This window comes from Epinephelus moara, chromosome 7 (genome assembly GCF_006386435.1).
Source record: "Epinephelus moara isolate mb chromosome 7, YSFRI_EMoa_1.0, whole genome shotgun sequence".
Classification (NCBI taxonomy): domain Eukaryota; kingdom Metazoa; phylum Chordata; class Actinopteri; order Perciformes; family Serranidae; genus Epinephelus; species Epinephelus moara.
Genome location: NC_065512.1, coordinates 25,049,394 through 25,076,370, shown reverse-complemented (window position 1 = coordinate 25,076,370; position 26,977 = coordinate 25,049,394). Strand labels below are relative to the sequence as shown.

General features: G+C 40.3%; 1 protein-coding gene across 2 annotated transcripts in view; it reads right to left on the bottom strand.

Annotated features, from left to right (window-relative positions):
* erbb4b (erb-b2 receptor tyrosine kinase 4b) overlaps window positions 1-26,977 on the bottom strand; it is a 476,392-nt gene that overhangs the window by 22,595 nt on the left and 426,820 nt on the right. For both annotated transcript variants that reach the window (XM_050048517.1, XM_050048518.1), the window contains exons 21-23: window positions 7,380-7,535; window positions 5,019-5,094; window positions 1,341-1,487 (exon numbers count right to left, since the gene is read on the bottom strand). In XM_050048517.1, coding sequence (XP_049904474.1) covers window positions 1,341-1,487; window positions 5,019-5,094; window positions 7,380-7,535 — 379 coding nt within the window. The remainder of the gene's footprint in view (window positions 1-1,340; window positions 1,488-5,018; window positions 5,095-7,379; window positions 7,536-26,977) is intronic.

Below are 26,977 nucleotides of genomic sequence, written 5' to 3'. Positions count from 1 at the left end.
ATCACTGACGCTGGTTGAGTTTTAAAACTCTGGGATTGCGTTTGACTGTCTTGGTTGTAATGTTACACTCGCTGTCCTCTTCCGTGTATCTAACGTTACCTTGCCAACGCCTACGTCTATCATAGACGTAATGAGGGCGTAATTGAGGAGGGGGGAGTAGGCCTTTGGAGGGAGGTGGAGTTGCAGGAGGAGGGGGATGGGACTTTGGAGGGAGGCGGGAGTTGTGGATGTTCAAATTTTTTCTAAGTGCTGTGTGAAATGCAAGAAAGGTAAGAGTTGCTTTAAGGCACAAAATGTACTTGGTCATAGATAGGAAAAGACCATGTTTTGGCTTAAAATACCTTCTTTGAGAAGCAAAATCCTGGCAGGAAAAGCAGAAATATATTGGTAAAACGTAAGGCTTTTCATGCTACTATCCCCACAGAGGGGATGCTACAAAGCACCCATAAAAGCACCCATAATTAGAGCCTAAAAGCAGATGTAAACCCACCAATGACTCGGCAAATACAACTCGTTTTGTTGCTTGTTGGTGTCGAACAGTAGTCTGCAATGTTCTGCAGCCTGGCAGGCGTCTTGCTTAGGTGTCATGCATCCACCATCGCCTCCCCCTCTCAATTTAGAAACGATTATGATACGTTTGAAATGTGAAAATGTAATTGTGGTTGCAGAAATGTAAAATTACTGGACTGGGCTACCACAACAAAGAACAGAGTAGCCTGAATTACAACACACAAAGGTAGCATGACTTCATTCCCTGCTCAGGGCTCCATTATTCTACTATATCTTTACAAAGCAAATAGTTATTTGCTGCTATAATAATGTTCTGTATGTCTTATATAGCTCCTTTAAGGATTTGTCCCTGTTATTGCCATCGGAGAGGTGTTTCAAACTCTCAACTGAAAAGATGAACTGAAAAAAATAACAGCTGGGTTGAATTCTAGAATAGCAATATTTCAGCTTTAAAAACTTCATCTTTGACACCGCAGAGACCCTCTTGTACAAAACAGCTGTTGTGGCATTTTAAAAATCACTCAATAAAAGTGTAATTATTTTTGCCTGCTTCAACTAAAAACCGGTTGGCCCCCTCTTCACCCTTAAAAATCCATTGGATTTTCTAGTTGTTTGAAATGCTGTGGATGGAAACAGAAACAGGAACTCATGTGCAATATACTCTAATCCTCTACAGGAGCTCTGCAGCAAATATATTTTTGTAGCTTATATTGTAAAACAGGAAAAAAACATGTTGACTTACTTTCTGAGGCTGTGGTTTGTGATTGTGTTGTATTTGAATATAAAATATTGTGAGGAGTTTCTGGTATTTAGCCCACCCCTCCACTTACATTTGACCATGACCATGTAGACGTCAATGGTGCAGATGGGCGGCTGAGGAAGACGCTCTCCTTTCTCAAGCAGGTCTGGGATATCTCTGGTGGAAATGCCATCGTACGGCTTCCCTCCAAAGGTCATCACCTCCCAGATGGTTACCCCTAAAAAGAAAAAGAAGAGGCAAGGAAGAAGAGAGACAGAAAAGAAAAAAGAAAGGATGCGATGTAAATATAAGAGAACAAAAGAGGAGAGAGCAGCAACATAGAGCCGAAAGAAAAATATGTTCATACAGAAAAGAACATGTGTAGAAAAGATAAGTAGAGTCGAGATGTGAAGAAATGAGTGAGTGCAGTGGGGTAAAGAGTAGGGAAGATTAAAGAGTCGAGAAGACAGGGTTATACAGCGAGAGTAGACACAAGTAAAGAGATGGGAAGAGGAGGAAGTGAAATAATTGAAAATAGGAGATAGACCAGAAAAAGTAAAGACGAGGAAAAGTGAAGAGGGGAAGCAAAAGAAGAAGAAAGTGAAGAAGTCAAGATGTGAGAGAGCAGAGGAGATCAGAGGGGATAGGATGAAGAGGCAGGAGAGACAAAATGAGGAGGCAACAAAACAAAGAGTAAAGAAGAGAGGACAAGATGAGAGACCACACGTCAACAGAGGACAGGGGATGAGTGGAAGAGAGGAACTAATCAGTGTCTTGAAAGTCACCAGTCAATCTGAACTTTTAGAACTCTTCAGCCTTAATCGTGTTAGTGTTAATGAGCTAATAAGTGGTAAGCAGAGTAAATGCACGCTATAAGATGGAAGTTTAATAGCCCCCGGTCATAGAAGACCACGGGGGATATGGACGCACTAAATCATAAGGATACTTTTAATCAAACACACATTATTCTCTTTGATATGACCCGTCTTGCTTTTTATTTTTGGGGGATTTTTTTTAAAGGAATTTAAGAGTCACTGGTAGACTTTAGCAGGAAACTGTTATTTGAAATATAGCAATAAAAGTCCCATAAGACTGAAGGGTAATGGAGGAGGTCGGTAACTAGATGTAAATCTTGCTGACGTGCTAATGGCTGCACAGATTGATTTTAATATTTGAGGATTTAAAGGAGCAGATCATTCGATTTGGATAGTGCAGTGAGTGTGTTTGCCATGTGTTGAAGCAGTACTCTCCTCTTCTTCATTAGCACTCTTGACCCTCTACATCTGCCTTAGATCTATAAATTATCTGCCTGTGTAGAAAGCAGTCTTTCTTGAGTTTATTGTTTACACATATGCCTTCACATGATTTACTTGCATCCACAATCTACAGCATTCCTGATATATTCTTTTCAATATGTATTTTCCTTATTTCCATCTACACCTTACTATTCTGACTTGTGTTTGTTTTTGTGGTGTCCGTTGCAACCATTGCGCCTCTCTATCTGGACGATTGCCGACCCTGTCACTCAGTGGACCCAGTGGTTGCTAATCTCAGTGAAGGTGATCCTCTGCTCTGACCCCGCAGTGGAGGAATGAACTCCACACTGAAGTCAGGACAGCAGAGTCACTGCCCATCTTCTGCCGCAGGCTGAAAACGTGCCTTTGTAGTCTACAGTGTTTGTACACATGCCACTTATTACATCCCATTGAACACAGTGCTTTACAGAGCATTAACATACTGTTAAATTGTTCAAATGAAAACTAATTGGTAAATAACCATAACAGACAAAATTAAAGCAACTGTGTACTTGTTTTAATAATGAAGGGGGACTGAAATGCAGTTCTGAAGAAATGCAATGTAAGATGCAAGTAAAATAGTATTTACATATCCTAATAGAGAAAGGGTTTTATTACCGTTAACGAACCACACAGAATTGTTCTGATTTTACAGCAGAATCAAACATGACACCCAAGTTTCTTATACAGTAACGGGACTTCCTAGAACCTTGTTACTTCATCCAGAGGGGGTTCCTTCATACCTAAATCGTGTGTCAAAAAATACGCCCCTATTATTTTCCATGTACAACCTCACACTGGTTGTGGCAAGACACGCGCCGGCACTCCTGGATGCACCACCCCGCGGCACTTAACGCCACTGTCCTATTTCCAGCCTCACCACCCCTGGAAATGAATTAATTTTCCCCCACTTGCTCTCTGCTTGTACATAAAAGCTCCCGTAACAGCTCCTCTTCTCTGCTCCTATAGCAGCTCGACTCCTCTAACCACAATGGATGCATGAAGTGAACTCTGTAGCTGCCGCTGTCTCGTGTGTGACAAAGACTGGGTGACGAAAGAGTGGTCATTGAGGTCGAGAAATATCCAAAGCTAAACGACCCATGATTGTGACATTTAAAAGACAATGGCAAAAAAGGTATTGTCTGGCGAGTCATAGCTCTGGAGACTGGCTCCTCAGGTGAGAAATTTAAGCTAATGCAGAGGTGGAAGACGTACAGACCTTTCAGTAATAAGTAGTACTAGCATTTTGATGGTCGTTTGTTGGTCTGTCATGTCTGCAGTGACACGTGTCCAGTGTGTGCTAGGGGTGGCACTTGACATCTGTCACATGACGCGCCGCAGTTGTGGAGGCGCCATTGTGTTTTTAGCTCTATGGTACGTCCTGCGTCTCAGAGTGTCTTGTGCCTTATGCACATTCTCATTAGCTCACAGTGGCTTGTCTAGGCCCTTTTGGAATAAGCTAGCAAGACTGTAACTTAAAAAGACAGATATTAACCTAATCTTTGCCTAAACAAAAGATTAAACTGGGTGATTTTTTATTTTTTTGTCATTGATTCAAGACGATTTGCTCATATCTTTGCTCCTTGTTCTACTGGCACGATTGCAACCAACTGAACTTATGTTAGACTTCCATGCAGATTTTCAAATGACTTTTACTCGACTGCTGATAAATTCTCTAACTGACTATCATAACGTTATACTGGAAAATACAAACAACTAATGGACCTAAAGTCCTTGATGGACTAAAATATGTCCAACAACAAAAATCTACTCAGATAGTCAGATAGTGTCTTGCATCAACAGATACCCAATCAGGCTTACAAGACAGATGTACGTAAGTGTGGGTCCAAATATAAAAATAATCGGGAAACAACATAAACGAAAAAAGTACATTCACTTTTTGTGTATTATTCAGTTTAGTTTCCCTAACTTTCCAAGCTTTATAAATAAAACTCACCCATACTTTTTCACTCAGTCCAACTTCTTATTTTCATCGGACCAAAATAATTCTGGATTTTGTTTCTGCCTTCTTACAGTAGTGCATGCAGGTTATCATACAAAGTATGAACGTGCACTCAGCATGAGCTCAGACAGTTCCGGAGCTCACTGAAGTGGCATGGTTCCTGCAAAACTGTGCTCCTCACTGTGACATATCAAGTTTTTTGGGGAGTCCCAACACAACAGAGGCCCAAGATAATTGGCTACACCCTTCGTGCTACCTGCAGCACTAACAATGAGGAGTTCTGTCCCTTCCGCACTGAACAAATTGTTATTCATTTGTTTAAAAGGTATGCACTGCAGACATACATGTATTGTGAGTTGCAATGGACAGAGGCTTCATACATGTCATTTCATGCAATTTTAAAAGGACAGTCCATTAAGAAATATATTTGGTCTGTCTGATATCTGAAAATATTGTGGCCCTATTGTTGGTTTTGTCCACTTTGCACAAGATCCCTGAAAAGAAAGCTTACCATAGCTCCAAACGTCACTCTGATGAGTAAACTTCCTGTAATGGATACACTCCAGGGCCATCCACTTGATGGGCATCTGCCAAGTAAAGCACAACATGTCAGTATTTAATACACACAACAATCACCATTAAAATAGTTTATCTCTTTGTCCTATAATTCCTTAAATGAAACTGACAAGGAAGTTGACGGCATTTGTTTTGGGGTTCAGACTAAACTTGGATCATCTGTCGGAGAGGTGTTGGCATACAATCAACTGTTTTGGCAGGAGTGACTATGTGCGTTAGAGAGAAGAGCGGCGACAGAATGAAGGAAAACAAGGTTTGATGAAAGAGAAGGCAAACACACACATGCACACAAACTCCAGCTGTATTGGAATAAGGTGGGGCAAATGGCAGGGCAGTCTGGGATGCGGCTTAACACCGTGATTAGATTTGAGGGCCAATTCTATTGATTACAGTGATGGAGGTTGAGGGGAGGGGGATGTCGAAGGTTAAAGCGTGTCTGTCTCTCTCTCAGTGGAGGGGATAATACCAGAACGCTCAGTGTTGACGCAAACCATGACACACAAGAAAAGGAGGGTGAGAGGGAATGAAATAGGCTTTTCTGAGAAGAAATGGTTTGAAAACAAAATACTAAAGAGGAAAAAGGATGAACAAAGATTAAAAGAGGCCAGCAGCCCATATACAGAGAGCTCCAAGGACGTATTTGTTTACCGGGTTCACAGAGTTTTGAGATCTCCATTCCCCAAAAGTAAATAAAACGGTCCAACAGAGCAGAATAGTATCTCACAGACTCCACTAAAACTGTCCTTTGTGATGGGCTAAGTTCCTCCCTCAGGATATAAAAACCTAATTAATGTTATTATCCATTGTTGTCTTTTACAATGTGTCAATGTTATGGTCCAAAATAGTAATTCAATAATATTGTATCTCAATGAGCCTCCAAAAACCAAACACATCAAACAGCTGATAATAAAAGCAGATAACAAGGTCACTCACTGCAGGCTCAAATGGTACTATAGCACATGTTAGTATAGTACAGTAGAACAACCACTAACACTACTGGTTTGATAATACTAGCAGTACTGCTACAGATAATACTATTGCCACAAGATACATGGATATTCCTACTATTGTAATTGATTCTGTAAAGTGTATTGAGACCATGTTTCTACCATGGTGATTTTACACTCTAAACTGAAACTGAAACTGAACTGAAACTACTTAATTCAATCAAAAATTAAAGATAGAATAATGAGTGAAATTCATATTAAGACATTTTACCAATTATCAACCTCTGACTCACAATGGATTGCAGAATTAATACAATGTTTCTATTGCACAGGAAGACACCAAAATGTGAGTCATGTGATTTAAATGTTTGGTACGCCACAACTTATGTGAGCACCATGTGAGAAAAAGCATTAACTCTCTTTTGATAAAGGCAAAATCACCTCAAGCAAGCATAAAAAACATATTTGTGCAGTTGAGGAAGTTGTATTGATTTTTGCCATTTCCATGAAGCTCTTCTAATGCGCTACTTCAAAATGCGCAAAAAAAAAAAAACAGTTTATGGGAAAGCGGCTAGAGGCTTCCTGAAGTCTAGCTGTCATTGTAAGTTTGCAAGGAAACCAGCTGAGACTGTACAGGATTGTCCAGAGGAACAGCAAAGCAGATTTTTGCCTTGTGTCATTCACATGTATTTGACAAGGGATCATTTGTGTTTTCACCCAAAACGGCCGGTGTAGCAACAGATGTAGCGATCTTTTCTGTGGGAGTGTCTCTGTATTTTTGCTCAGCTTGGCCTCTGCTTTACTTCACTTGTTATTTCCCTCATCTCCTTTCTTTTCCATTTGTCCATGAAACAGATTCATAATGCGCAAATGAAACATTCAACGAAAGCAGCAACTTGAGTGGATGCGTCTTGGGTTTACTTGCTTTTCTTTCCATTAACTTTGCATGCAATTGCAGCGCTTTTAAAATTCGTTCTATTGTCTGCCCGACCACACAGCAAGAAGTCACTGTGCCCGGCCAAGACATAGTTAGATATAGCTAAGTGGATGCTAGCTGTAGCTTAACATTTCCATACAGATATGACAATGTTATTAATCCACTCATCTAAATCTCTGCAAGAAAGCAAAAGCGTGTTTCCCAAAATGTCAAACTTTTCCTTAAAGCTTTTTCTTAGTTTATCCATGAATATATTAGTTTGCCACTCAAAACATTTATAATTTTTCTAGGGGCCCATTCTACTCTGCAAAGCACAGTGTGGGGCTGAGAGATGTTAAATGTAAACGTACAAGTGGTGTTATTTGTCTGATAGTGTAAATGACAGTAATCACAAAGTAATGACAGGATTTACCTTTCCTCCATCAGCATTATATTCCTTCTCATTAACATCCAGCAGACGAGCGAGACCAAAGTCAGTGATCTTGATGTGGTTGGGAGACTTGACCAGGACATTTCTGGCTGCCAGATCCCTGTGCACCAGCCTACGCTCCTCCAGATACATCATCCCCTGCAATGCAAACATACACAGAAACACACACAGCAATTATTTTCTACTGGGTTCATTTATATACAATGCACCTATCTGCAGGCATGAGTGTGCACTGGTATGCGGTAACCTGAAGAAACACACACATGCAAGCCTGACTCCTGTTCAACATCACCATCTGTCTTCATCATCATCATCACTACCACCATCAAGACCCCATTAGAATTTCTGTAATTATTTGTGTCATCATCATTACTGCCACATTGTTATTTTTATGGTTATAATTGCCATCAATCAACAACTAGACTGTGGAAAAGTCCTTTTTTATTGCCAAATGCTTGACGATGCAATAAAAGCAGCAACCATAAGCATCAACCCAGAGGCAGGTTTTCAATTAAAAACAGGACCCATAGGAGCGACGCATGTTGGAGTAAAACATTTCATTCAATACATTCACTGAACAATTGGGAGACCGCCTCCCTGCTCTGTCTTCCTGCCCGTACTTCAATTAATAATGATTATCTGCCTCCAACAAAGGCAAAGGCAATTTTCTCTGACATTATTGGATGTTCTGATGAAGTTACCATGTGATAAAACTACAAAAGTCACTTCTAGGGGATCTTAGTCCACGAAGACAATCAGCACAGTTTCAAGATGGACACCCAAAATTAGTGTCACCAATTCAGCTTCTGAACAAATGTCTCCCCTTCTGTTCCTGAGATATGATGTTGAGTAATGGCCAGAAAGTGTTTTTGCAGAATATTATGATGTCACAGTGAAGTTGACATTCGACCGTTTAGATGTAAAATGTCATCATTCGTGTGAAATTTTGTCAAAATTAGTGTAAGAATTCCTGAGTTATGGCCAAAACCATACGTGTTAGGTCACAGTGACCTTTGACCTTCTACCCCCAAATTCTAATCAGTTCATACTTGAGTCCAAGTGGACATTTGTGCCAAATTTGAGGAAATTTCCTCATGACCTTCTTGAGATACTGCATTCACAAAATGAGACAGATGCAAGGTCAGGGTGATCTTGACCTTTGACCACCAAATTCTAATCAGTTCATCGTTATGTCTAAGTAGATGTTTGTGCAAAACTTGAAGAAATTATTCTGAGACGTTGTTGAGATATCACGCTAATGAGAATGAGACAGACGAGGTAAAAGTAACCTTGACCTTTGACTTTTGACTTCCAAACACTAAACAGTTCATCACTGAATCCAAGTGGACGAAATTGGAATAAATTCCCTCACAGCATTTTTGAGATATCGTGTTCACAAGAATGGAACGGATGGACGGATGGATGGATGGACTGATGGACTGATGGGCGAACAAAAACATAATGCCTCCGTCCAAGGCTACTGCCTGTGCGGAAGTATAAAAAAGAAAAAAAGAAAAGTATGTTCTACTTGCAGGGTCAATATAAACACATCTGTGTTAGCCTTCAAACATTTTGCATCACCACAAAAGGAGAAGGAAATGTTCATTCTGACATGAAATGCTGATAATGTCCTTAAACTGCAAAAGAGCAGCTCTGTTTAGTTGTGTCAAAGCTTTTCAGTTACTGCATCTTGTGCTACATGTCGAGAGTCTATACTGCCTATTGTGCCTCACAGTAAGAGTGGTCCTGGAGGGAAAGAAAGATGGGACCTGAAGGAAAAGAAAGATGAGGGAGAAAAAACTATTTCAAATTGGACGAGCAATAACAGAAGCCACTTTGTCTGAAGTGGCGAGAGCACAGAAAAACAAGGCCTTATTTGAAACCATAACAAATTGGATTTAGCTGGAATGGGCCGGAATGAAGGGAGGAGTGGATGGAGGAGGAAAGGGGAGGAGGGGTGTGGGGATAGGTGGGGTTGAGTGGCGACAGTCTAAGAGGTGAGATTACATTGGTAAGGCTATAATCACACTGCCTCATTTGGCTCCTTCCCAGGAGAGAACATGTGGCTCCAGCACGCACCTGCACATTTACACACATGCTCACACATCCCTGCAGACATGCAACTCACATTGAGGTACACCTGCATATATGTGTGTGTGTGTGTGTGTGTGTGTATGTGTGTGTGTGTGTGTGTGTGTGTGTGATGGTGGGAATGGAAAGAAGCTGACAAAAACAGAGAAAAGATCATCTATGTTGAGTCGAGAATTAAAAAAGGACAAAGATAAGGAAAGCACATACTTAAGTATGATCTAAATGAAATAAAGTGACTGTCACACACACACACACACACACACACACACACACACACATTTCATCTATAAGATATTGTCCACATTCACATTGCCAACATTTTAACTGCAGCCAAAAGTGGCTCATAACTGTTTTTATTTTCATTACAGTGTGAACAGCTTCGATTCTCAATTCTGAATTTTGTCCACTGTCATATGTGTTCCTAAATCAGATACAGATACAATTTGTTTGCAGTGCAACTTCTGTTTAAACAGTCACATCGGAATCCATAAAACTTTTACGTCACTCGAGAGCAATGGTTCCCAACCTGGGGGTCCTGACCTCCACTAGGGGCTGCCAAAGCTTCACAGGGGGTTACAAGGCCTTCTTGATTTGAAGGATTTTAAGAAAACATAAAAAAATCTCAGCCTTTCATTCATTTCTGTGAGGAAAACTCAATAAAGTTGTTATTTTTATATTTGTATATTATTAAAGAAACAAACTTAAAAGACATCTCATAGGACAAAGGCACAACAAAGACTTAAACACTAGCTATATTCACAGTCTTCACTCTGCCAAACAGTTGCGTTCTGCATTGGACAAGTACGCAGTTAAAATATCACCAGCCACCAGGGAGAAGAAAACACTGAATTGTCGAAGAGGAAAAAAAAAGGCCTATTAAGAATGTATAATTGTTAAAATAAACTAAATAAATAAATAAATAAAAAACATATACAGACGGGCAATTGTGTTAAAAGTTCCTAACAATACTGGGAAAATTAATCTGTGTTGCAATTCATCCAAATCACTGTTTTACACAACCATCCTGCAGTTATTAAAATAATTATCTGGTTGAAATGTACAATTTATCAGTTGCTCTGTAGTGTTAGTGTTATGCATTGAACATACACTGCTAGAAAAATGAAGAGAACACTTAATGGTCACAGTATAACACCAAGTCAGTTAAACTTCAGAAATATCAATCTGTCCATTTAGGAAGCACAAGTGATTGTGAAACAGTTTCACCTGCTTTGGCGAAAATTAAAATAAGTGTCAAGAAATGGAGATGCAAAAGCAAGACAACCCCTCAAAAAGGGAAATGGTTTTACATGTGGTGGCCACAGAAAATTGCTCTCTCCTTATTCTTCCTGACTGATTCTTCTCTAGTTTTGTGTTCTGCTAGTGTCCTTGTCACTACTGGTACCATGAGGCGGTACCTGCAGCCCAATCAGGTCCTCCACGATGGCACATCCATACATGTGGTCGCAAGAAGGTTGGTTATGTCTCCCAGCACAGTCTCAAGAGCATGGAGGAATTTTTTTGGCCAGTGTCATAGAAAATATTCATAAAATAAGTCACTTAGTCAGGGGTCATGATAGAAAAGGGGTCCCTGAAGGAAAAAAGGTTGGCACCACTACCATTGCTCCACCAAAAAAACAACAACACGATTTAAGGTCTGGCTTTCTCCTCATCCTTGTCCTTGTTATCATCTGCCCACAAATTTGCTGGCTTCCACTGTGCATTGACTTTTAAATGAAGTTGTAAATGCTGACTTCAGTGACCTATATGTTTATTTCCGCATCTAAAAAAATAATGTAAGAGCCGGGCAAAAAAATCTGATCCAAACAATGAATCCAAATTGAGCACTAAGGCTTGCGGTGTGATCGTAGCTATTACGTGGTGAGTCTTGTGGATTGGACTTGACTTCCCCAATGGCGGACACTTCAGTCAGGACATGTTCAAGGTTTCTGAAAGGTCTAGACTGAACTGCCATTTCATCTGACTTCATTAATTAGTCTGAATTTGGCAGTTTCCAAGATAAGCCAAGAAGCTTGATTGAAGATGAGGATTTCTTGTTTTCTGGACACCTGCTGAGCAATTCAACATTAACTGTTGCGTGCAGTGCAATGATGTTGGTAGACCCCATGATGCTCCGAACTAATAGTGCCAACATGAGATCATGGTGAAGTGCACAGCCATCTCTCACTGATAGCATACAGACTGATGATCATTAACTGCTGTTCATGTTTGCATGTAGGAATATTATCACTGGCCCCGAGCTTGATAAGCTCTCGTGAGCCAAATGTTAGCTCAGCTGCTAACCATTGTTGCCAACTTGGGAATATGTTATACTGATACTAGATTTATGAACTCCTGGCAGCTTCATTTAAGTGACTAATAAAAAAAATATATCTTCCAACTTTAACACAACAATGAGTGGGTGTGGATTGCCAAAACATTTGGTTATAAATGTACAGTATGACTTGTGCAGTTTTTTTCTACTTATTTGTCCAATCCAAAGAGGTCTGATCCCATCACTGGCTGAGATGTAAAGACTTTTTGGAGGAGATAATACTTCCTCAGAAAACAGCTGATGCCAGTGTTGTTGGCACTGACAGTATGTTGTCGGGTGTGCTGCAGTATCACCTCATGTTTAACGTCAAGGCAGAATAAATGCTAAGAAAAGGGGCAGTCATTAGATGAAGATTGTTTATCAGTATCAAAACATGTGATGTGATGATGTGTGATTTTCATTCTTCTCTGTGTGAGTTTTTCCCTCTCTCTCCAGTGCTATGCCCAACTCTTGCAAGCATGCGTTGCTCAGCGTGATATACAGAAAGGGTAGAATTGAGAAGGATAAAGGTTGGTTATCTGAGGTATCCCATGATGGCCATTGCCTGGAGCTCCCAAATCATCAAAGTCTATGTTTGTGTGTATGTCATAGTATACACTGCCAGGATTCTGACAGATTCTTATTTGTACATAAATCGTGCCCGGTAATCTCCTCAATTTTCGAGACAATTAAGCAGAGGAGGGAGAATGGATGGCTTGGCAACCCGTGAATTTTAATTTGCCAGCACAATGAGATTGAGAGGGGGAGGTGATGGAAGTGTGCAGAGTGGGAAGTGGCTGCAGACATGCGTGAGGAACAAACTTTTTTTTTTTTTTTTTTTCTACTCGGTTGCTCTCATTTACTGCCCTCCCATGTGGACGTGATGAGAACAACTCACTGCCAGAGGTTTGTAATTGCAGCAAACCTGGATGCTACAGCCAGGGAGATGCCAGTTGTCGAAGCTGTATTTCAGGTTAGCCTGCCACCAGAGGAAATCCATGGGCTTCAGACACACTCTGTTATGATCACACTTCCAGACATGGGCTGCTTTCCAATCAATGGGGATCAGGCCCCATGCCCCAAACCCTGCACACAAATATTTTACATAGGAAAGCACACTATGGAAAAACCTCAGTTCTAGAGGGAGAAATGTCAACGCTTTGAACTGTAGAAATTCAGGCTGTTACCAGTTTGACATAAAACACAAAAGTGCAAGGTTTTTCAAAATTTTCAGTCACAAAACACTGCTAAAGACCAACGTGCACACCATATTTGTACCTTTGAAATGCAGGCTTCAACAACTCTGTCACCTTTGCTATTCATCATTGCTATTGCCCTTGCAGTGGATGTAGACATGATTGATTTCTGCTTAACTCATGGTATGTATGTTAAATGTATAGAATACGAGCAGAGTTATTCTTCAGTCTAAATAGTGGTGAAGGTAATCCTATTTATAAGAGAAGAAGGGCTAGGTGAACATGGCACAAGCGGTGCTACCGGTCTGTGTGCAGGATGCTTAACCACCCTCTCATCAGTCCGGAGATTACAGCTCTCCCTGAAAAAATTCTGACCTCCCGTCACGGTTATTTATACTTATTTCAAAGACTCATGCAGACTAAACCCGCGTGAACGGGATTGTCCTCAGACGTGTTTTGTGAAGACGCATTGTTTTTTGGGGGGCTGGTGGCAAAAGAATGGAGATTAAATCAATAGCAGAAGAGCGAAGAGAGGTGGCGTCCATTTTTCACCGACTGGCACTTCCCACTGTTGTTTATTCTGGCAAGACAGATACACACACAGTCGCACATACACAGAGGAAGCTGTCAACACACACAGGCGGCACACACACACACAGGAATCTATAATCAAGTGATTCATCCTTATTCAATGGTATTCATGAGGAAACACTTCTAATGAGATTGAACATCCTACAGAGGCTCTATAAACCTCGTGTGTTCTCTTTCTTTAGTAAGTGCGCGTGTTAGGTGATCCGCCTCCTGTGTTAGGGTCGGGATGACGTCCCTCACTGTGGATTTGTGCCCATTGTGACACAAGAGGAATTCATTCCTGGATCTCAGAGCGTGCCACCACATATGTAGGGGCTGTAGCTCAGGAGGTACAATGGTTGTCTACCAGACAGAGGGTTGTGGGTTCAATCCCTGGCCCTTGCAGTCTGCGTGTTAAAGTGTCTTGGGCAAGATACTGAGCTCCAAGTGTGTAAATGTTTATCTGACGAGTAGGTGGCACCTTGAATGCTAACCTCAGCCATTAGCTTATAAATGTGTGTGTGGATGGGGTGAGTGGCGCTTGTGTTGTAAAAGCACTTTGAGTGGTTGCTTTGAATAGAAAAGCACTACATAGATGCAGTCCAATTACCACACACCGTAAACAATGTATTACAATTAATTACCTTAACTTTGAACTTTTATTATGTACTATTATCAAATCCAGTCAACCTAGAAAGTAGAATTACCACCACAGGGTTGTATGTCCGTATGTCATGCACCAGTCAAGTTTACATCATGTCTGTGAAAACATGGATGCTTCACACATCTTCCCCCTGGCAGCACAGAACATCTATACGCTCAGCACAATCTCAAGGATGGCACCCAAGATTAGTGTCACCAATTCAGTATCTGACCAAATGTCTCCCATTCTGTTCCTGACATATAATGTTGAGTAATGGTCAGAAAAGTGTACTTGCAAAGCTGACCTTTGACCTTTTGGATATAAAAATGTGATCTAAAATTTCTGATGTTTTGTCATAATTAGCGTAGGCTAACAATTCTTGAGTTATTGTCAAAAACATGTTTTGTGAAATCACAGTGACCTTTGACCACCAAACTCTGATGAGTTTATTTTTTTTAATTACCACAAGTTGTTCTGGGTATATCGCATTCATGAGAATGAGATGGATGTAAGGTCACAGTGACCTTGACCTTTGGCCATTTAAATCTAATCAGTTCATCGCTGAATCCAAGTGAATGTTTCTGCCAAATTTGAAGAAATTTCCTTAAGGCATTTGTGAGATAGCAGATTTACAAGAATGAGATGGATGCAAGGTCACACTGACCTTGAGCCTCGATCTATGACCACTTAAATCTCATCAGTTCATCTTTGAGTCCAGAGGGGATGTTTGTGCTAAATTTGAGGAAATTTCCTCAAGGTGTGGATGGACTGACTGGCAATCTGAAAACATAATGCCTCTGGCTACAGCTATCGCCAACAGTGAGACATAAAAATGGTCCGTTTCTGCAAACCATGGATATGTTACAGTTGCAGGTTATTATGTCATGGCTATGCTGAAACTTTATGTTTTGAAAGCGCTGAGGTTAACATGTGGTTATGGTTAGGAAAAGATCATGTTTTGGCTTCCGGTTTTGGGGACACACTCCTGGCAGGAAAAACAGCGTTGTCTCAGTAAAGAAGAGCCAGTTTTCCTGCCTAAAAAGCCACTGGGAACACATCAACAGGTTGCTACAGAACACCCACCTTTGGTGCCCAAAAAGCTGCTGGAAACATAGCAATGACTCACTAAATCATAACTGATTTTGTGGTTTGTTGGTCTCTAACAGTCTGCAGCTTGGCAAGAGTCTTGCAAGGGAGTCATGCATCCAGCATTGCCTCCAGATGACAAAGTCAGCTGATATACTACATCACTTTAGAAACACTGATACGATACAACTGAGGATTGAAACCTATAAATTGAATGTAATTGTGATTTGCAGAAATGTACATGGCCAACATTTTCTTCTGGCGACTGGGCTGGTTTAGGTGTGGCGAAGTTTGTAGTGATTGGTTTACTTATGAAGGACAGTCAGACATCTGATTACATATATATCAGCCACAGCACTATTTGATGTCATTCATCTTTATATTTATTGTTTGTAATTCATGGTTAATAAGAAAACATTATGGTACATATCCTCTGTTAACTGTACATTTAGCAATTAAAGAAAACTTTACAAAAACAAAAAAACAGTTTTTAAAGCAGAAAAACAAACAACAGCAAAAACCCACGGGGCTTGGGTGAAGATTGTCCCTTGCGCAATATAGCTCAAGCACCTCCTAGTGCCCTTTCCCTGCCACATCCACTGGCTGGTCTCCATGCAATTAGCAAAACTATAATAACAGGCTACAGTAAACTGCCAAAAGCTACTTCAAATCACAGTGAAATTTACTCTGATTTGCTTTTTACTGAAAGGACGTCAGTTGTTGCGGGATACTGTACATGTCTTTCAAGTGCAGGATAGCAGACTCTGTAAAAAAACATAATTAGTGTGAATGAGAGTCATTTTATTCTGAACACTGAACATTGCATGACTCATCTGTGGTGTTCATCTCTTTTATAGTACAGCCTCTTTGGCTCATTTTAACTGGGATGCCAGGATTTCCGGAGGGCACAGGATGTTTGGTGACTGTCTATTTTGTGTTATCATATTGTGAGTAACGGTGCAGTTTTATTGGAGGTTCGTGACACCAGTGCAGCATCTGCTTGACGTAGTGCATGTTTAATGTATGGTTTGGATATAAAAAGACCGCAGTGGGCATGGAAGAAGGTGAATCACTGTTTAAGGAATGAGGTGAAACGAATCAGACCAGTGTGGAGGAGAAATCGAGAGAAAGGGGGGGGAGATGATAACACAATACTGATGAAAGCGGTAGGCTTTCATTTCATTTTGAGCTCCCATGTCTGAATGAATTTAGAAAATGACATTAGGGGGCAGCTTGAATATGAACAATTTGTCTGTGCTCAGACTGTGTTAGCAGTGTGCGAGAGGAGCCCTTGTCTATATACATTTATTCTCTCTGATGAATGCTTAATGCAGAATTCACTGCCGTACCTACAGCGAAGAGGAGGGTTTGTCCCTTTTATATGAGTGTACAAACACAAACACTCTCATGAGTGTAATAGAGGGGGCACAGTATGCAATCATCACTTTTTATTAATATTCAGGTGACAAAAGATCCGAATCGAATATGAATCCTGTATCAAAAATGTTTTTCAGCCACTCTAAACAATTCAGGGCTACTTTTTGGATCACACTGTGTGTTGGGATGGAGGCATTATGCCACTCTCTAACTTAACTTGTGTCTCGAGCCAAATGATTTTTGGTCTCAGACACACAAAAAAAATAAAATCACAATATTGAGAAATAAAATATTTGCTGTAATTCATTCTGACCTGCTGAAAAGGAACTATTTTTCTTGAGTTTCTGTGTTTATCACACATCGCTGTGTTCTGAGCTCTTTGCATACCTAGAAAATCTGTATGCAAATATGATGGGCTGTTAAATACTGAGAACAGAACATTTGGCTTCTTTGCCAGCAAGTGTTGTGTGTAGAATTATCACACACACACACACACACACACACACACACACACAGACAGACAGACAGACAGACAGACAGACAGACGCACATTAGCACCCAGACAATCCTCAATTGTGCGTAAAGCATTCGTGGATGCCTCCGAGCCAGCAAGCTGGCCCAGATATTCCTGTAAAATGAAGTCTCTCTCTTCCCTCTCCATCGCTGCTACCTCTGATCTCTGGTTCACCACTAATAAAAGGGGTTAGCGAAGCAATTCAAATGCCAGTTGATTTCAAATCATGGGCTTTTCTCACCCAGTAACCTACTGTATCAATTTACTGACCCGTGCACTGATAGAACATATTTGCTGGAATAATAAATGATATAAGATGAGTTTGTATAAGCACAGAAAATGAATAAAGTGAAATAAAGGAATAAAGCACAGGGGGAGGCCACACACTGTTCATCTGCACACACTGGACACATTGTGGTGACACAGACCCGGCTGAAAATCAGTAAAGTATCCCTTTAACAAAAGCAAAAGTGTATCAAAACACATCTTGACAAACTCAGCGCAACTCATGCAGCACAATTCAAGTTTAATTTACCCAGTCGTTTGCTCAGTAGTTTCCAAACATACATTTTTGCTTAAACCCCACTATTCAAAACACTTCTGCATCAACAGCGCAGGCACACTGCTCCTCCCTGCATGAGACTGTTTATGCAGTAGTGTTTTAAATAGTAATATTTAAGCAAAAATGCAGACAGGACAAATGAGACTTGGATAATAATGCACAAGATGTGTGAGAGTTTGTAAACTAATGTTTTGACATAGTTTTGCTGTTGTTAAATCCAGACCCCTTTATTCAATTTATCAAAAAGCGTAGTCGTTTTTTGGATTCATACTTCACTGGAGGCATCCAAGATAGTTATCTTCACAAATTCAATGCAACATGAGGTGAGTCACTGATAGAGAAATGGTCGTTGCGGGTATTCCTTTAACTCAAACAGGGATACTGGGTGCTAAGTGCGAAGTGTTAGGGGTGACAAGTTGGATGTATCAGTGGAGACAACAAACACACACGCAACTGTGTGATGCAATAATTAATACAAAACTGTCTAATCCGTGCAATAATTCAAAGATTGCAAATTTGTCCAATGCCCACAATATGCCACACAATGCCATATACCAAACTTTCCTGTGTAAAATAATCCAAATCAGAACCACTGTTTTGCACCAAAGTGAAGGACCTAATCAACTGTAATCTCAGCAATACATTTCCTTCTGAATAACCTTCAATTAACCAACACTAACAACATATTTCAAACTGACCATTTGAATTATGAGGCTACCTGGGAGTACTTATCCTGAGGGTAAACAGTGAACAACAGCCAATACTTAGGTAATTATGTTACATGAAAGGTAGTTAAAATTAGTTTCATAACCCTCCAAATGAGGTCTATTGAAATTTCATATAATTGTATGAGCTTTAAAGTACGTAAAAAACAAACAAGTTTAATTGATTAAAAACAGCTCAAATTCAATGGAAATGTTTTAGAATTTATACACAAAAAATCTTAATACTTTTCCTACTAATGTTCTCTCTAGTTTGAATTACTGAGCTCTCTTGGGAATAACCTTTCCAACTAATAATGACTCTGTAACCTCAGTGCTGTATTCATGTTTTTTTTCTTCAATCAGGGACACAAAAATAATTGTCTGAAGTGTGTCATTGAAAATAAGAGGCTTATGGCTTTATAAAAACATTATTTCAGCATCTAAGCACATCAGGGCCAAAAAAAATGTTGCAAAGTCTACTGGGATTATTACAGGGAATTCTCAGGTTATATGAAACTTAATCAGAAACCCCCCTTTAGATTGTAAAGACAGTGAGTGACAGGAAGAAAACACTACAGACGAGGAAGACGCCACAGAACTGTTAGCATTAGATGCTAGAAACATCATTTTTCACCCCGCCACTTCAGTGTCAGGTGAGGTAGAGCTGCTGCTACCTTGCTGGTTTGGAACAGTCACATGCGATTACGTATTTCTGCCCACATAGTTGTTATATGTTGATTGAAAACACAATTGCATTTACACTTGAGTTCAGTGTTCATGCAATGAGTCCCTGACCACCTCCAGAGATGCTGTGGACAATAAGATCATCACCCAACCTCAACACGTCTTGGTTGTAGTTATATCTGTACTTTCATGTGGTCAAACACTATCACTACTGTCATCCAAAGCACATTTTAATGCAAAGTGTAAAGGGGTCAGAGTTGTTCTTTCAGTATGGGAACCATCTTGCACTTATAAACTGAGCCAGTAACCAAAATAAACTTTTTTAAGCACCCAGGTAAAAAGAATAGCTGTGTCTCAATTCAGGGGCTGCAGCCTTTGAAGGACACAGCCTTCGCGGTCTACGTCTGCTGCGTCTTTTGAAGACCACATCAGCCAAACTGAACAGTTTCCAAAATTGGACTGTCTGGTTTGTGGAGGATTTCCTGGTTGCACCACCAGTTGTTCTCGCCCAACCCGTGGGCGCTCCTTTCATCTAGCAACCAGCTGCGCTTGACAGGAGAAGCTAACAAGCAACGTCGGTTAGCATAATTAACGTCACATAAGTTAGTCTGTTATTTGAACAAAACTTTTAGGTTTGACGGCCTCTTGTGTTTAAAAGCATTTGTATTTTTAGCTATTAGAGTTGAAACCCAGTATTTACATTTAAAAATGTAATCTGCTGCCACTTCTGCCAGTGTCTCAGATGCCATAATAAAGACAACCCAATTGTCATCGGCTCGCAGTGCATCTTGGGATAGGCTGGGCCACGAAGGATTCATCCTTTGCAGAATACTACAGATTCTTGGAAAGAAGTGCATTTCTTAGCCGCATTTGAAGGAGCCCTCGAAATGGGACAGCCTTGGTCGCGCCGATGTGACGCAATCGGTCTTGAAATGCAGCCTTCGAAAGCTGCAGCCCCTGAAGTGAGACAAAGCTGTTGCCACTCAACTGCCTTTTTTTCTATAAAGTTACAGTTAAAAAGTGAGTATTTCAAAATAAAGCTTACAGTGTGCATTATCAAGTGCTAAGAAAACATAATGAGCAGGAATGGTAGAAATCGTTTGACCCCATTCACTGACTTTTTACCCCAGACTCAGCAGAGCTGGCCCATGTCTGCCCTACTCCCCACACCACGATCAACATGAGGCCTCCAACATACAGAATGCACCTGTGATTGACAGCTCACATGACTGACAGACTCCACCCCCTCCCAGTTAGATGAGTAGTAACTAAGATTTGTGAATAACTACTGTTTGTTTTATGTGTCTATCCAGTTCCTTGACTTGTAGTTGAAAGAGCAGTGTGGGAAAAACAGGGTGTGTGTGAAGATCTGTTGCTCTTATTTTGGGCATCTCTGCAGTCAGGTCAGGCATCAGGTTCACCAACAGATCCTGCTCAAGGTTGATATCTGACAGCACATAGGCTTGAAACAAGATTAAAACTATCTATACCCGATCACTATTCATGCCCCTTCACTTGTATTTAATTATTTATTAAGTAAATTCACTTCACTTTCAAATACCAATATTACAGATAGGGTAATGTTTGGAGATTGCAGACAGAGGGACTGGATGCCGCTGCGACCCTTGACTGATTGTGGATGACAGGGAGATGATTTGTAAAAAGATATCAAATGACACGAGGTGCTTGAAAAGGTTGTTTTACTTCATGACAGTGCTCAGAATTGAATGTGGGAGATGAGGATATGATTCTGAGGGAGAAGGGCTCAGTGGTTGTGTTTTTGCTGAAGAGCTGTCAAGCAGCCATCACTCTAAATGGGATTCAACCTCTTTGCTGTAACTGTCACTGTAGCAGCTGAACAGGGAATGACCTCACTTGGCCATGGCTGCTGATTTTTTTGTTGTTGTTGTTAAGTTAACAATCCCACTGTCATAGAATTCATATCTGGTGCTTCCAGTTGAATAATCAAGTCAGAATTTAGTCTAAGTTCAGCTCATGAATGTGATTAGCTGGTGCAGGATCTGGCAGAAATTTAGTTTTTTGAATAAAAAATTGTTAATGTCTTTTTTATACCAGGGAATGGAAGACACAGAGACTCCTTGTCAGGTTGCATAATATTACTAGTAATATTCCTTGTGTAGTAAACTGTAAGAAATACGATGGGCAATTAAAAATAAGATTTGAAGCACTGAGGGAGAAAGGAACAAATCCCACCAGCAAACCACAAAGAATCCCTATAACCTCTCTTTTGGGTTCTGAAACGTATTTCATCCAAACCTCTTACAATTATTCTGCTAGTAAAATACACATCAGCTCAAGCCTATTAGGCAGTTTAGGCACATCTTTTATGGACTGGTGCATTTTGAGCTTTGAAAAGAAAACATTTCTCCTCCATTGTACACATTAAGAATTCTAATTTTGTTTTGAATAAATAGAATTAATGTTCACATAAGCGAGTGTTTTAATGAAGAGAAATGAACAAAAACAAAACCTGAGGCAATAAATAAGAGGAAAACATCCAGAGTCCTTTTGCTTGAAGGAAAGCGAAGAGTTAAGCTAATATTTCTGAAGCCCTTCATCCAGCTGGCTCTTATGAATGAATGTATGAAGGGAATCCTTTGACCTCACCACCCACAGAAGGAGGGACACGGATGCTCAGGCAGAGAGAGAAATAAAGAACAATGGGACAACAACTGCAAATAAAGTAGATTAATTTAAAGCTGTTTTAGGTGAGAATTTATTGTACATCTTTTATGTTGGACTAAATCACAGCTATTGCCTCAATACAAAGGAACATCTAACATCTGAGGAATTCATAGTAATGGCCCAAATTACAATCCATATGGATGCCAGTTACAGTCACTTGTGCACAGAGGATAATGAGTGGAAATTTAAAGACTGAAGTTTGTCCAGTATGAATACATTAAACACAGCAAGGTGGATACTGTACATACGTTTGGCTTAAAAGGAAACTGGTGTGATGTTCACATTACTTCGCTTCGCTCAGAGAGGGATAGTAGAAAACAATGCTGGTAAACTGCTTCATGGATATACAGATTCAGGCCCCCATCTCCTCGATGATGGCCATTTCCAGGCAAATTCTAGGATGACTCGGGGGCAGTTTGACAACCTGCTATCTATCGTCAGGTCCTATAGCTCTGGGTACCGGCAACTGCTACCACCAGTTTCTCCTCCATTGTTTACCAATGGTAAACTTGTTGTCATGACTACCACAGAAAGCCCGCCTCTAAAATCATCCAATTGGACAATGGGAAAAAAGAGATGATGTGTTTTGTTTTGTTTTTCTGCTTTGAGTTGAAGTGTTTTCAACTTGAGGAGTTCAGAGCGCTCCAGCAAAAAGGACAGGCACCTAGAGCGCAGAAACTTAAGGCTCATCGCAACACAAAAACTGCAAGCAAAAAGCTTCATTCTCACGTTGTGTGGAACATATCACTACGTCAAGACAATGGCGAACCTGTTGCAGCTATTACAAATTTGCATCACTGCTAATATGAATGGTTTTAATACAAAATGCCGACATGTGTTTAAAAAGATGAGTGGCACACAGACGTGAAAGCCCTTGCCTGGATTTCCACTGGCTTCACCATATCTTCCAAATTATTGGAAGATATGAAGTTTTGTGTATTTTACATCCATAAGAAGCCTTTAAAGACGTTTGACTAAGAATCAATGAAGAAAATGTGGCGGTGGGACACAGCCAGAGGAACGGGGTGCACAGAATCATGTCATAACTCAGATTCTTCACGTTCAACAGGTCAGATAGTAATATTCTGGTGGATGATGATGAAGAGGAGGAGGATGTGGACCGAACACAGAATGTGGAGACAGAGAGGGAGGACAGCTCCGTCCTGTTATGCAGCTGCGGTGCCAAATGAAAGACAGGGAGGAAGTGGTGACAGCCAGATATGTAACTCCAGTGGAGAGAGGCAAAGGAGGAAATGTGTCTTTTAATTTTGTCACGTTTTGCAAATTTTCACAGCGAATAGAACAATGAAATGGATCAAAATCAGTGTACAGGGTTTCTGCAAGGATTTTTTTCAGATGATGCAAAAATGGCGTTAAGATGAATGCATTATTATAATTTTCATATTTTGGTGAACAACTTTTATTGAGCAAATTTCTTGAGTTCATTGAAAAAGTGAGCCACAGCATTGTCGAGTAAAAAGCTGGACTCACCAAAGATACCTTAAAGTCTGCACATTCGTACTTCTTTACTTTTTCCTTGACCTAGGGGTAGCTTAACACTTTGGAAGCGAGTCTGCGTGTACAGTATGTATGATGTATGAGGTGAGCTGGAAGCATAAAGGTTGGCAGAGGGATGACAGTATGTCATCAACATCAATGGTCCAACGGGGTTGTAGGGGTTTAGGTGAGGTCAGGAGAAGTGTAGGACGTGCAGAGTAACACATTTAAGACCAAACAATGAAAGCACACATGGCAAAAAAGAGCAGGTGTACATATGATGAGGGCAAAGAAATACAAACGCTCAGCAGAAACACATCCATCTTTCTCCCTGTTAATTGAATCTTCTCATACTGATAGGTCAAAATGAAAGGCTAAACAATGGTTTGGAAAGGGCATGTTTCAGCAACTTACTCCTCATTTTACTGCCTCTGTCTCTGCAGGGGCATCAGTTCATTAAATTCTAAGTGAAGTCCCTGCATCCAAAAAGTCCTCAAGGGTCAATTTTTAGTTTCATATCACAATAAGAGACAGGATCTGCAGCAGCTGATTCAAAGTTCATGCAGGGCAACAGATGGAGGAACAGTGTGCCATCCAGCAGCCATTTGTGCCTAAATAAATTCCTCTCAGTCTCAATAATATAATGGGGGCTTGTTTTTCATGGCAATCCAAACAGATCTCAACACATATCACATAGGCATCAGTTAGCTAAAGTGAAACTTAGGTGCTATAAATAAAACTTCCACACTCAGTTCCCAGGTTGACAAAACACTAACATTTGGTCAATGTGATAAATTGAGAGATAGAAGTTACAAAGCATCTGCTCAAAGGTAAAGCTTGGCCTGAATTTTCCACAGATGTGATTTCAATTTTAGATAACGCTTGATTTTGCTTTCTATTATCGCGATAAAACACAGCTTGGACTCAGCTGAGCAAAAAAAGTTTGGAGCGTTAACTCAATAAATGATATAAAATCCTTTATTTTTCCTGCCTCTCTCTTTCGCTGTATTCCCGTCTCTTGCTCTTACAAGTGTTTCAATACTGCAATATTTCCACAGAATGGCCATTTGTACTCGTGTCATGCCATCTGTCTGAGTGCTTGCCGCTCTCTGTCTCATAGATATAAGTTATGGGCCACACTGTTGCACATTTGGTCGTCACTGACCCACATAGAACCTGGCTATGAGACGGCAGTGACTGCCAATTCCTGCGGGAAAACACACAAACACACATGCAAACACAGGCTGAATGTGTGTTGACAATACAAAACGCATCAAATTAGTGTCGCTAAGTGATGGATGGCTGATAGTATTGTAATATAGAGACATAAAAAACAAGAGAGACTGGAAAAAGGGAGCGAAAACTAAAGCCAGGAACACAGAAAGGTGTTACTTTGTGTGTATGTGTGACCCAGATTGCACGTTCCTGCCTTGCTTCCTGTCACTTTACCACTACACAGTCACTACTGCCACCCTGCCAGCATGCTGGTGCGCCAGGCCCCCACAGGCACCTTTGGGTTCAGGTGGCAGATTCATAACACACGCCAACAACATGACCTTGTCCTGGTAGGGCCCATTCAAGCCCAGTGATGGGGGCAACAGGGGCCAATGGGGTGAGTAGCAGTGGAGGAAGAATGAGACACCAGATGGATTTGTTAATGTACTTGGCATGGTGTAATTTGTTGCTATCCCTCTCTGTCTTGCTGTTTCTTTTTTTTCGCCTGACTCCGTCTCTCTTGCTCTCTTTGCCAATGAGTACACGCAGCAGAAAATGTCATACTTTAAGTGCCATGATGGAATATATGACTGGTCAGCCTCCATCGGCAGCCAAAGAGCTGCAGCCACATGATCTGGTTTCTGGCAGGGACCCACTTCATTTGTGTCCTCTTCAATTACAGCAGCCTGTAATTTGCACAAACAGTCCATAACAACAGAGGGAGCTAAGCTTGCTAATTAAAGCAGGGATTCAACCAAATAGCTGCTGAAGTAGATATAAAATAACATGCTAAATAATGTAGTAATAATTACAGGTAGATAAAAGTGTGGCTGTGATTTTGTATTGATTTGATTCATTTGTATTGACTGACATCCCCTAACGCCCCTAAACAGTATTCTTATTGCGTTGTTGGCTACATATATATGTGTACTATAGTATGTATGTTTGTGCATGTGTATTATAAGAGGAGCCCCAAACGAATCCAATCTTTTGCGTGAACATGTTGCCGTTGTTTTCACCTGCTGTGATAGAAAACCTTGGCAGTATGTAAACAATTAAATTCAGCAGTTTGCAAATAACTTTTATTCCCCCTGATGTGAGCATGTTATAATTACAGGCATCAAATAAAAAATAAAACGTATGAAACTGATTTCTCTCTTGTTTTTGCGAGGTGTTAAATTCTCTCTTGAAAATGGGTTTGTTAATTAATTTGTTGACACGCTGTTTTACAATGTTTGCACACTGATGGGCATGTGTAACTATTTGTGTGCATAGAGCAGGAAAATAATTAAAATAAGTGAGCAAAGTGTATCTTATTTGCATGTAATAAGCCATGCATTTATTTGATTGATGTAGCACAATTTGGTCATTTGCTTGTGTGTATGTGTGTGTGTGTATTTGTGTGGATACGTACATAACTGATTGATTTATACAATTTTTTGAAAGTGCTGCACAAAAACAACTCCCACAACTGTAAATGAAATAATATCAAGGTAATGGCCAATGAAAAATGATTATAAATTGATCAGCATCTGACAGTTTGTATAAATTATGATTCATGAGTTATGCAGAATAAAGTAGGTAGTATAAAGCTCACACACAAATTTACACAAACGCACATTCTGCGTCACTGATGTCAAATAAATGACAGAAAAAGGGATGAAAGTAATAGTCATATGCAAACACACACACACACGCACGCGCACGCACACGCACACACACACACACACACACACACAGTATAGTGTGGCAGTGTCAACAGACCACTTAGAGGCAATGATAACCTAGAAAGGTATTCAAATTGGTAAACAGGAAAGGAGTGAGCAGAAAAATACAATCGTATCCGACCTTTCAAGGAGACAAGCCGTTTTGTATGCACCCAGCTGTGGTTTTGGCCAACAGGAAATGCGTTTAGAGATTTCTCACTCTTCTCTTCTTTCTTTTCCTTCACAGCCCTGTGGACTGTGTGCCATCGTCGTAATCTTTATTTATTGTCTTATAATCATATAATCTGAAACGTAATGCCAGCTACATCTTTTAAAAGGTGAAACACTCCCACTGTCCCGACTATTTTAATTTCTTTTGTGATTTACTAAATTGAAGAAATATTTTTAACTGAAGTTGAGTGCTTAACTGCTAATACTAAAGTCATAAATATGACTCCTAAACTAGACTTCTGCATCTGTGTCTGCCATAGCGACTGACTCACAGTTCAGTGGTTTTCATCGACACCAGCTGGATGTCTCAAAGATCATCAAGCTTAGTTAATAATAATAATAATAATAATACATTTTATTTATACAGCGCTTTTACAGCTCTCAAAGACGCTTTACATTTAAGACCAAAGAAAAGAAGTACATACATGTAAGTGCAAAGACATAAACAGAAGACAAGGACAATATAAAACAACAAGGTGCAAAAGCA